The sequence below is a fragment of the Lottia gigantea genome (genome assembly GCF_000327385.1).
Source record: "Lottia gigantea unplaced genomic scaffold LOTGIsca_7, whole genome shotgun sequence".
In the NCBI taxonomy this organism is placed as follows: domain Eukaryota; kingdom Metazoa; phylum Mollusca; class Gastropoda; family Lottiidae; genus Lottia; species Lottia gigantea.
Window position 1 is genome coordinate 3,889,555 of NW_008710370.1, and position 12,658 is coordinate 3,902,212.

General features: G+C 32.6%; 1 protein-coding gene across 1 annotated transcript; it reads left to right on the plus strand.

Annotated features, from left to right (window-relative positions):
* Nucleotides 1-700: 700 nt before the first annotated feature.
* On the plus strand, nt 701-5,931 carry LOTGIDRAFT_107623 (hypothetical protein; the record flags this gene model as incomplete). The annotated part of the gene is made up of 6 exons (XM_009065644.1): nt 701-790; nt 1,843-1,947; nt 2,446-2,570; nt 3,259-3,427; nt 5,161-5,267; nt 5,814-5,931. Coding segments are annotated over 6 exons (714 nt in total), but the record flags the coding sequence as incomplete, so codon positions are not given.
* Between the last annotated feature and the right edge of the window lie 6,727 nt (nt 5,932-12,658).

Consider the following 12,658-nt stretch of genomic DNA (forward strand, 5'->3'; position numbering starts at 1 on the left):
CCATAACTTACACTGGAAAGAAAAAAAGACCTAAAAATAAGTCTGGAAAAGGTAATTCAATTTAAATTGATTATGCTGATTTCATTGATTTGGTTGAATCATGCTATGTTGATATAGGGCTGTGTATTGCTTTTCTGCTATTATGCTATGATTAATAGGGGATAACCTGATAGATAAAAAATAACACTTTATCTTAAAGGTTAAATGATTTTTATTACCAGTACTGTAAGCTTATATCTTTGGATGATAAGAACATTAAAAAATACTAAAAAATTGTAATTTATTGTTGTCATGGTTACATTGATCAACAGAGCTTCTCCTTTTTATTTCTTATGCATTTGCAGTGCAAAATTTGGATATAAACATTTTGTGCCATGTATATATTCAAGTATTATTATTGACTGTTACTAGTGTCCTCAGTCAACTGACTGAATGTAAAAATATGAAAGTAGGTCCAACCTGAAAAAGAAAAATACGTTTTTGATTTTCAGGTGTTATTGCATTAGTAGGCTACATTGCTCATATAAATGCATTTATAATCTTGTGCAATGTTGAATTTCTCTCTGATACATAGAACAACAGATAGACCTATTTTGTCTTCGTTGACTTGAAGATTTGCTATTTGATTTTTAAGTTGTGTAAATATTCTAGCAATGACCATTGTTTTATATTTTTTGTAGCACCATTAAAATCTGGTCCGTGTTGTTTTTGTTTGAGTTACAAAGATAAAGAAGAAGAATATGGTAAATTAATCAAGAAAAATGGTTTCATTGTTCATTATTTTTGTTTGGTAGGTTTTATTGTATTTTTTGCTGGCTGACCAGTTATAGTTGGGAAAGTCATTGCATTACCATGTCTGAAATTTGTCACAAAATGTTTGGAATGGGGAATGTACCCACAGGCATCTGCTTCTATCAATGATCTCTCTCTATGATAGTATTATGTGAGAAGGTGGCTAACGCACGTCACAACTACCTAGGCTTCAGACGATTTTCTACCATTTACCGTATTGAAACATAATCCCAACCTTATATGGTTCGTTTCATTGAAGATTTTCCCTTCACACAAGACATCATTTCTCCCTCAGTGTTCTTTTTCATACTAATCTAACTATCGTTCAATAAAAATACTAAAAAAATTGACACCCATCGTTTCAACGTGTGTTAGCCACCTTCTCATATATATACCATTATAGAGAGAGTCGACTATTTATAGAAACAGATGCCTGTGAATGTACCGGTAAATTCATTGAAAAAGGCCTGCAATTGGGTCAGAGGTATTATAATTTGTCCAAATTTTTCATTATCAAGCCAAACACAAAAACTAGGTCAAACTGCTTGATTATAAACTAATCATCTGCCATTTTAATAGCCCTTTTAAATTCAGTAATAACAAATAGATACATATAATAGCATACTTTAGAAATATTTTAGGTATACTTTACTACATTTTTGACATTGACAATATTTGCATACTGCAGCCTCATCATGCAAAATATTTGGGCTTGCACAATATCATTTGAGCCAGTTGTCTTGAATTTTTACTTGCCAAAATAAAAAATTTCAGCATGTGGCTATACCCTATTTCAGGCACTGATAATACTCTTCTGCATTGCATGACATTGTCCATCCTTTTTGGCCCAAGTTTTTTCTTGTAAATAAGCTAATGATTGTAGAGAAATGTCTGTACTAAAAAAATGAGGTTTTATATTTTAATTTCAGATAGTAAATAGTTCAACCAGAATCTAAAAAAACAGCTGTCTTTGTTTTTTTTATACAAAATATTCTGCAATAAAATCTTAATCGTTTGAAATTATTACATTATTTCTATCTTTTGCTTCAGTTATTTTCTAGTGCATTATGTCAGAGAGGTAGAACTGATAAAGAAGGAATCTATGGGTTTTTATCTAAAGATATTGATAAAGAATTGGCTAGAGGCTCCAGACTTGTAAGTGTGTTCTTAAGAAAATAAATAAATGTTTTAATTTAAAAATCGTTTCTCAATGGTACCTCATCATTACGACTAAATATTGCAAAATATACCATGTAAATTGGGATTTGTACTCGACTTTTATGTCATGTAATTTAGGGACTAGATTTGATTAACTGATCATACTTTTGTGAACTATTGGGTTAATATGAGAGTCAGAAGTCATGTTCACTCTAACGTTTTAAGGTGCATTAACGCATCGCACTAAAACTGCTTTGAACTGATCTCAATGTTTCAAACTGATTTTAATCCGCTTTAATGGATGGTGCATTTGTTTTGTACCAAATTGAATCGCCTTGGCGAAAAACGAATTCCAGAGATCACTTTCCACAAATTGATATCGCTTTCAGTGGGAACGAGCATTAGAAAAGTAATGATACATCAATCATGAATGATGAACTCGATCTTTCAAAGCAAAATTTTTTTTTTATTACGTAGAAAATCTAATTATTTTAGAAATGTGATTATTGTAAGAATCCAGGAGCAACTATAGGTTGTGTTGTTACTTCGTGTCGGAGAAAATTTCATTTTGTATGTGGAAAAGAGAATGGCTCACTTCACCAATTTTACGATACTTTTAGGTAAGTTAATACTTTACTCTGTCAATATGCACTATTGAATTTGGTGATGATCCGATGATTTTCTTGAGAGATATGGCATAAAGCTCTGATATCGCGTTCTTTTTTTTTCTCACTGTTTTGGCTCGTGCTCACTCTACAGCCTACAATTCTCTAATGATTCTTTTGATCTTTTGTATGTGTGTCAATATCATTATGAAGATGTGCACTATTGAATTTGGTGATGATCCAATGATTTTCTTGAGAGATATCGCATAAAACTCGTTTTTTTTTTCTTCACTTTTTTGGCTCATGCTCACAGTTCACATTTAGCTCTTTATGCAGCTGCTGGTGGGCATATTCGCTTCTGAGACTTGCCGCAAGCCTATGTTTTTTATACACAGTGTATATTGTATTGCCTTCTTCACCAGGAACAGAAAGTAGGATGTAAAACTCCATTTAATTCCTTTTTTCATTTCATTGTCTTGAATTGAATCTAACTGTATTTATTTACAGCTCTTCTGAACTTTCTTATAAGTTTGTGTCTAAGCAAAATGCCTCAACATAGAGAAATATGCTAACCAAAGTAAAACCACCCTGGGTGACAAATAAATTGTTCAAGAATGTCACTTTAAAAATTTTGAGGAAAGTTTAGAAAGTGTGTATCATAAAATAATATTCTGTTAGATCAATGTTATTTGTTGTCATTTAGATCATTCTGTCCTGATCACAGACCTGAACAGAGTTATGTTTATGATAACAGAAGTAAAAAGACAGCAACTTGTCCTATCTGTATGTCAACAGTACCAGCTAGATGTTCTGTGGATACCCTCAAATCTAACTGCTGTAAAAACTCCTGGTTTCATCGATCTTGTATTCAGGTAATTTTATAATCAGCCTTATATAATCTGTCTTCTGATTGGTCAATCACTAAATCAATTTTAAATATAGTTTTATTATCCAATCAGATTACTCTTAAAATCTAGATTTGTTGTAGTAATCTTTTGAAAAATCAAACCCAAGAAAAATAACATGTAATTGTTTTAATAAAGGAAGTGTGTTATAACTTAAAAAAGTAAAAAACCTGTCTTCTGATGGCTAATGATATATAGATTTTTATATGACCACACAGAAATATGGACATTGCCTTTGCCCCATCCGTCTGTTCACATTTCTTGTAAACATGATAAGGGTTGCCGTCTTTGTCCTATCTTAATGGAACCTGGTATGTAGGTATATATTGATAAGATCTCAGTCAAGTTCTAATTTATCTGTGTCTATGTAGATGAGACCATGTTCGTGTGAATTTGAGGATTACTTATTATATTTCTTTGAAAATTTCAGACACGAGTGGAGTGTGATTCAATGCTTCTGGGTTATTGCTATTGATCAAAAAAGATTTTGTGGAAAAACTGAGAAAATTTGTGTTTTAGTAACTAGAAACTTGGCTATCAGTTTGATAGCTGCCAGTGAGCAAGCAGCCTGGCAAGCTATCTTTATTAGAATCATATTTCAAAATAAACCAAGAAAAATCAGTGCATACTGTTACTGTTTTAAGGGTTTATTTGTCCTGTTAGTTATTTTTCAAGATGTTAAACATTAACTCTATGAATAAATGGTCCAAGGGGCGAAAAGAGATTTTGAACCTGTTTTGCCCTGTCAGTTTAGACATGATCGTTAACTCTGCTTGGTTTTTCTCCTACCTTTATTTGCAAGTCACCTTGTTTAAAATATGGTAAAAATAGAGAGTATCAATAAGAAAATTCATCATAATTATTTTATACACCCACATGGAAATGTGGACGTATATTGCCGTCGCCCCTGTCCGTCGGCCCGTCCGTTCACATTTCTTGTAGGTGCGATAGAGGCTACAGTTTTTATCCGATCTTGATGAAACTTTGTATTCATGTATGTATTGATGAGATCTCGGTCAAGTTCGAAATCGGTAATAATCGAATAAACGGTTTCAGAGTTATTGCCCTTGACTTAGTAAAAACGCGTCAAATTTGCCTTGTAGGCACGATAGAGACTACAGTTTTTAACCGATCTTGATGAAACTTGGTATTCATGTATATATTGATGAGATCTCGGTCAAGTTCGAAATCGGTAATAATCGAATGAACGGTTTCAGAGTTATTGCCCTTGACTTAGTAAAAACGCGTCAAATTTGCCTTGTAGGCACGATAGAGACTACAGTTTTTAACCGATCTTGATGAAACTTGGTATGCATGTATATATTGATGAGATCTCAGTCAAGTTCGAAATTGGTAATAATAGAATCAACAGTTTCTGAGTTATTGCCCTTGTGTGTACAACAATGAGACATTGTTCTTGTTTGAATGTGATGATAACTTGATGAACTGTTTCAGGTTTTTGCCTTGACTTATATAGATGATTTTAAGATTATTTGAAAATTCATTATTAAGCCACTAAAGATTTTGTTATCATTTCTGACAGCTGGTAGAGGGCGTATGTTTCCTTGCCTGGCAAGCTATCTTTAACAAATGAATTCACATCAATCCCAAATAAAACTTTTCAAATCATGATTCAAAATCAAGAAATTATGTATGAATTCCTGTAACACCTGTAATGATTCTTACCGATTGTTTTCTAGAGATATGGTTTATCTGCAGGCCTCCATTTTTTTAAATGTCCAATGTGTAATGATGTTGATAAGTTTCAGAAAGAAATGTTAGAATTTGGTATTTATATACCTGACCAGTAAGTATATTTCTATATAGATCTACAAATGATGTGTTGAGCACCATTTAAACAGTAACATTTTCTATTTGTATAAAACTCCTTATTAATAGTATAGCTCTGTCTTGTTAAAGAACCATTCCACTTTTTTGTAGGTCGAAATTTTTTTTGGCTCAAATTTGTGAAAATCTAGAGAAATGTGCCGTTTAAAGGGACAGATGCACCATTTTGAGGGGTTGACTTTAGTCTGGAATATATATAAATAGTCCTTCCGAAGTTCTAGAAATGTACGAAAATCACATAATTCCTTTAAAAACACTTTGAAAATCTTAATAATTAACCCTTTAAAAATAAATTCAGTTTGATCAAGAAGATAGGTAGATATAAATAGCATACTTTAGTAATATTTTCAGGTATAATTTAGGACGTTTTTGATAATGAAAACTTTTTACAAAAAGCGGAATACCCCTTTAACTATTTCTGGTTTACTCTTTTTAGTGATCTGGAAACCAGATGTGGATCTATTTAATTCTTTATAATCCATTTCATGATCCTTGATTATTCCAGAGATGCTGCATGGGAAAAAGAACCAAATGCATTCAATGAGTTATTAGAAAGACACAATGTGTGTGATGCAGAACATTGTAAATGTCCTCATGGTAGAAATGATTCTCCTGGCGGGTAGGTATTAAAGATATTGTGCATATTATGCATTTCTGGTAGTTGTGTTGGGAAGTATTGAGAGGTGAATTCTATGTCACTCTTTTATCTTTGTCTACCATGTCAAAAGGGTACCAGGGCAACTAAAGGAAAAGAAAAAGCAATGGCCACCGTAATATGTCCACAATTGTAATGGCAGCCAAGTTGTTCGGGAGGTTGACAAGAGCTATCAGTAAATGAAATATTTCAAGAGTAACATTTTAATACTGGAAAAGCTTTATTCACAGCCTTATTCTCTTTTTTTTTTCGATTGGGTTCAGGTGATAATAAACAATTTCTCCTAGTTTTGTCTAAATCAGTCAAAAATTTGTCTTCAATATCAAACATCGAACCCTTCCATGGAAGGGCAACAACCAATATAGAATATATTTCATTTTGTCTGATTTTCATTTGGTGATAACAAACAATGACACCAAATTTTATCAAAATCAGTCAAGAGACCAGCTCTCCAAAGATATTTCCACAATCCACAAATTACATGATGAAAAATCCATGTTTTATATTTACTATTCAATATTGTTGTAGGAAGTGGGAAATATTATTGTGTTCATCTTGTGGATCTGTTGGTAGCCATGTTGGATGTAATGGTTTAGTATTTATCAAGAGAAATGATGAACAATTATGTTTTGATTGTTGGGATATTCATCAACGAGGTATAGTGTATAACAATTTTGATCAGAGCTGTCTATTTTTTGTGAATTTTGTGCATGAGCTTATAATGTCTTTCACCTGAGTGTGCAGAGTGTTATATTATTTAAAGCCTGCCATGACGAGGTGAACTAGCTGAGCTGCTTGCCTCACGAGGCTGTCAGCTGAGCAACAATCTCATTACTTATTTCACAGCAAACGAGAGCTCTTGTCTTAGCTGTTGTCTCACTCGAAATTCTTCGGCCAATTCCATGCGTAAACAAAAACAACTGAAGAACATTTGGATTGCATCATTCCCAGAGTTTTGGAATTCCACAGAATAAACAACGTATAGACATGGGTACTTCAGCAAGCTGATCTTCCAAATTGCTTCATTCAAGGTTACCATAATGAGACCATGTGATCTGTCAAGCAAGATAGATATTTTCCTTACAACCTCTCAAGGCAGAAATCTCAATGGTTTATGCAGAGTCTTATATTCCCATGCTAGCTTTGATTTGACTTAAATTAGAACTTTTCACTTTAGAAACCATTTTGTTTCTGCAATTTTTCAGGTTCCTAGGTGTTATTCCAATTCATATGAAAATAATCAGTAAAAGTGGAATTTACCTCACATATTGAAATCTGTCGATATTGTCAAATGTAATGAGAAGTTTTACTGATTGTTTGACTTATATTATTAAAATCTGTCGATATTGTCAAATGTAACGAGTGTGAAATTATTTTTGTTTTTTCAATTTTTCTTATCAGATATAATTTTGGGTTTATTAGGGTATTCATATGATATGATATGATATTACCCTATGAGTGTTGTCAATATTCATCAGATTTTCTACAAAAATTTATTGTAGGCATTTGAACAAAAATAATGTTGAGCAGTTTAGAATAAATTTTGAATTGCACATTGGAACTATTTGGATGTGTTCCACTAGGCTAGTATTAACAGAGTGACTGAGATAAAGTCTATTAAATGTTCAACTCAATTTTTTGCTATTTCAGTGGAAGGTAGAAAGAAATCTGAAAATGAAAAAGGCACCAAAAATTTACCTAAAAGAATAAAAACAGTCAGTTTGACTGAAGCTCAACGAGAAAGACAGCTGAGAGAGTTGAAAGCTAGACGAGGGTCGGATACTCTAGTTAACATTAAAAATTGTGACACTGATGCAGATGTAGATGTGGTCAGTCCGGAAGACAGTGGGAGTCAAATTATAAGAAAAGGTGCATCTGTAACAGAACAAAACCGAATGAGCAAACGACAGAAACTCTCACTAGATGGCAGTAGACGATCCACAGGAAATGCAAGTGACTCACTCAGTGCAAATATAACTTTAACGGATGACTCTAGGGGTCATAAGGTCACGGCTACTATATCACGTAGTAGTTCACGCAGTAGCTCTAACAGTAGTGTTTCGGTAGCAAGCAGCCATGTTTCAAATTCAGGTTTACCTGATTTATCTCAGAGCTTTCAAGACAGTGACTCTGATTCAGAAGCAGAGTCTTGTGACTCCTCATCATTCTCCATCAACACTGTTACAGACCTACCTCAAAGGAAAGCTTTGACCATTTCTTGGAGGGGAAGGAAAGTTCACATCAGCAATCCAAGCACTCCAGAAAAACACAATTGGTCTCTGCAACTTCAGATGGGCAACAACTCATCTCAAACACCATCCAGCAGTCGTAGGTCATCATCAAGTTCATCATCATACACCAGAAGTGGACAGACGTTTACCAGATCATCGAGCAGTGATGATGATTGTAATGAAGCTTACAGAGCATCACCACCATTGCTAGTTCCAGTTGATGATGAAATTTCTGTCCGTGTTCCATCAAAATCAGAAAAATTTTCCTGGGAAGAGGATACTATGTCTGCTCCAACCAGATATGGTCCTGTTAACAAATACACATCAATCAGGAATGCTATTTTCCCGGAGGACATATCGTCTAATCCTAATGCCAGACAAGCCTCCTCTAGCGATTCCATCATATCCATCAGTAGTTCAGATTCAGACACTGGTGATCAACTTAATCCAAGGAAGAAGAGAAGTAGAAATAACAAGACGCCGGTTGTCGCTAACACAGAGAGACCTAGTAATGTAGTTGATCTAACAGAGAATGACGTACCTTCCACTATACGCTTGATACCTCGTTATCTAGTACGTCCTCCATTACGACCTCATGTCATGGAACCAGAAGTAGTCATATTAGACTAACATACAAGTCTTTTTTTTTGGTTATTTTATATACATGTAATGAATACAATGAATTATTAGATTTTGTAATATACTTCCCAGTAAGTGTGTATGACAAAGTGTGTATGAGGAACTTTTTTACTTACAGCATGTTACAAAATGCTCATAAGTGGTTGATTGTAACACCATGCTCATATTATATGTATAGTTTATGAGCTTCAGACACTAATAAATACTGTTTGAAAGAAAAATATGTATATATAAAGTATTATTGATATAAAATCATTAACAGACATTGAAATAGATTTTGCTGAAAATTTATTTTACTGAGGTGATTAAGGCAAATTTCCAGTATCCATATATGAATGGGCTTAAAAGGGCAATTATGATTTGTTTGTAGGTCGAAAAGATACTGTTCCCTCTAGAGCTCATACAATTGATAGTATTAAAATATAGTTGCCTCTGATCATATCATGTTGATAATTAAGGATTAAAGGATTGCTTCCTTTTTTTAAAAAATATTTCCATGTAAATAAATCTAAGTGACATAAATTAACATATTGAAAATTACAGATATAACACATAATGATCACAAGATAATAAGTTTATTACACCCAAACGAAGCTGTAGTGTGGCGTAGACAAATTTGGACTGAATGATAGAGACTACAATATTATTTTTGTGAGAGACTGAGAATGAAGTTTGTATACAATCTAAATTATTTGTGATGTCTATTATATTTATCAATAATTGTCTTTCTATTTTATTTCAATGAATTTTTATTAGCTTAAATTTGGGTGTTAAAGATTGTTGTGTTATCTCTGACTTACTTTCTCATTATTTGATATCTCAAAAGTCAAATTTATGCTTTATTATGTGTCCATATGGTATAAAATTATCAAATTAGAGAACAAAATAAATGAGTTGCCAACTGGTAGAGTTTTTTGTGCTTACAGTTTTATGGAAATTAGTCAACAAATGTCTGAGCAAACTGATAAGTTTTTAAAATTGGTTCCCATTATTTTTATGAGAATTGGAATAGCAGCCTAAAAATAGTTCTGTTAGTCTTAGAATGTCTTTGCGTTGATAAAAATATTAACATAAGCACACATTATGTCTTCAACAATTTTTTTTACAGACAACAATTTTCTGTCCAAATTTGGTACTTTTTCTCCTTGAATTTCTAGGAGATAAAAAAATGTGTTTATTTTCAATGTAAACTTACAAATAATATTTCTACACAAAGACATTCTATGACTAACAGTACTGGCTGAGGCTGATATTCCAATTCTAATAAAAAAAAAACGAAAAAAATCAAAAGCTTTTTGCTTTGCTCAGACAATAAAATTATAGAATTTCTGCTATAAATTATAGTGTAGGCTTATATACCCCATGTTTTCAATTGTATCTTTTATGAGACTTTCCTTAGTTTGTCAGTTCATGCCTTATTATATCAAATTTTGCTGGAATAGTAAATCTACAACGATCTTTAACTTGAAAGTGTATAGAAATGACTTTATTTCATAATGATATCAGAAAATGTAAATATTTCATTCATCAATGGTATATCAATAAATTCTATAATATATTCAAATATTGTGGTTTTTGCTTTGATTGTATTTACAGAGTCTAAAACATGGGTTATAATGGGTTTGACTTTTTGACCATGTACTCAAAATTACTGCAGATTTGTTTCATAAGCACTGAATTTACTGAACTCTTTATTCAGAACTTCTAATATCAGCCCCATGTACTACATCTTGTCTATTGTCTTGTCTGTCTTGTCTATTGTCCTGTCTATCTTGTCTATTGTCCTGTCTGTCTTGTCTATTGTCCTGTCTATCTTGTCTATTGTCCTGTCTATCTTGTCTATTGTCCTGTCTGTCTTGTCTATTGTCCTGTCTGTCTTGTCTATTGTCCTGTCTGTCTTGTCTATTGTCCTGTCTGTCTTGTCTATTGTCCTGTCTATCGTCCTATGATGAATGTTATTACTAAACAACATAGCATTATCAGGCCATCAAGCACTTATAGACAAAAATTAGATTTGATTTGCTTGAATTCGAGACTATTTTGGACAGATTTCACATTAACAGTGTACAGTGATCGTACGTAAAAAAAAAATCAGCCTGCATTGTATTAGTACAGAGAGTTCATAAAAAATATACATTTTATTCTCATTTTGATTTTAGAAAATAATGCATCAATATTTATATATTTTAATTGTTTTCCCCTTTTTGGAAATTTGTGATATAATTTTATATTTGTAAGTTAGCAATACCAATTTTTATACAAGTAATGTTTATAAAATTTTCATAATTCAGTGTTATGAAGAAATATTTGTGGAGTGTAAGTTAGTCTCCTACCTACTGCTATTGACATAAAAATTTACCAAGGGTAGATATATGGTAACACAACAATTGAGATGCTTGTAAGAGTATGGGTTTTGATCCTTGTATATACTAGTAGTACCATCAAATTGTAAAGGTGGTTTCCTGTGTTAAGCAGATCAGATGTGCCGACACAGATAATATTTTGTCATAACATTGAGATATAAATTGATAAACAACATCGAACCTTGCATGCCCCTATTCCTGACTATCATTCAATTTGATTGGTTTAGAATTATTTAATAACCAATTAGATTCATTTTTCAAATTGAATTTTTATACTGATGTAGTGGATCCAATGGGGTTACACCATTAAGCTATGATTATATGTGTATGCAAATTCAAACTCAAACTCATGTGCCATAAACGATGATTCAGCAAAACTGTCAATGTACAAAGGAGGATAGGAAAGTTCCCCACAATAATGTCATAAAGTGATTCCCCCACTTTGCCAGCTGTCCGAAGTTGTCCGGAGACGCAAACAAATTGCTCAATGAGCCATCCATTGCACTTACAGAGGTTGAGTTTGAGGACACTTATATCGTATAATTCCGAAAAAAATGCACAGGCATGTATAATGCACCCCCCTTCCTGAAAATTGGGAAATATTCATTCACCTATATAAAATATGCACCTCTTATTTCATGAATCGGAATTGGCATATCATAGACACCATAAGTTATCAATACTGTTTTTAATTGATTATGTGTTTGAGTTTGAGTACACATGTAATTCGCAGCATTAACCTAAAATGAGCTTGCATATTTTACTGACTTGAGTACTATTGATAAATGAAGATGAAGAAAACAGAGGAAGTTATAAATTCACATGTTGTGGAAATACAAAGTAAACTTATTTGAATATTTATTGAAAAAATAATTCTTTTTAATGTTAAATAAATACACAAAATTGGACAAAATATACATAAAATTATGAAAATGTTTAAAAATCAACTATTCACAATTGGCTTTAACAAACAAAAATAATTTTATTACAAATTTTATATACAGAACAATTAAATTATTTTGATTTAGACTTTAGGAAGTTTTCTACATCGTTGCATATTTAAAATTAAGGGTGCAGTCACACAAGCGGTCTTGGTCGAAGATTTTTGTCGCCGATTTAAGTCTTCAGTAAAATCTTATGTGTGCCCGTGTTTCCACGACAAGATTATCGTGATTTTTAATATCAAACAAGTTTGCCTTCGATATTTTTATCACCTACACAACAGACCATCCAATCAGATTCATTTTCCATTCAAAAGCATGATCCGCATGTGATTATCAACATGGTAGAAAACGACCAATTGGAGATTTTTGTCTCCTCGTGTGTTGACAAGACTCATGTCGGCGACAAAAGTTTTCGACCCAGACTGTTCGTGTGCCCGCATCTTACTGTGACAGTTCATCTATATTATACACATTTACATTTTTTATCTTGATGAAAGGAGTTTAAAGCGATAGATTTC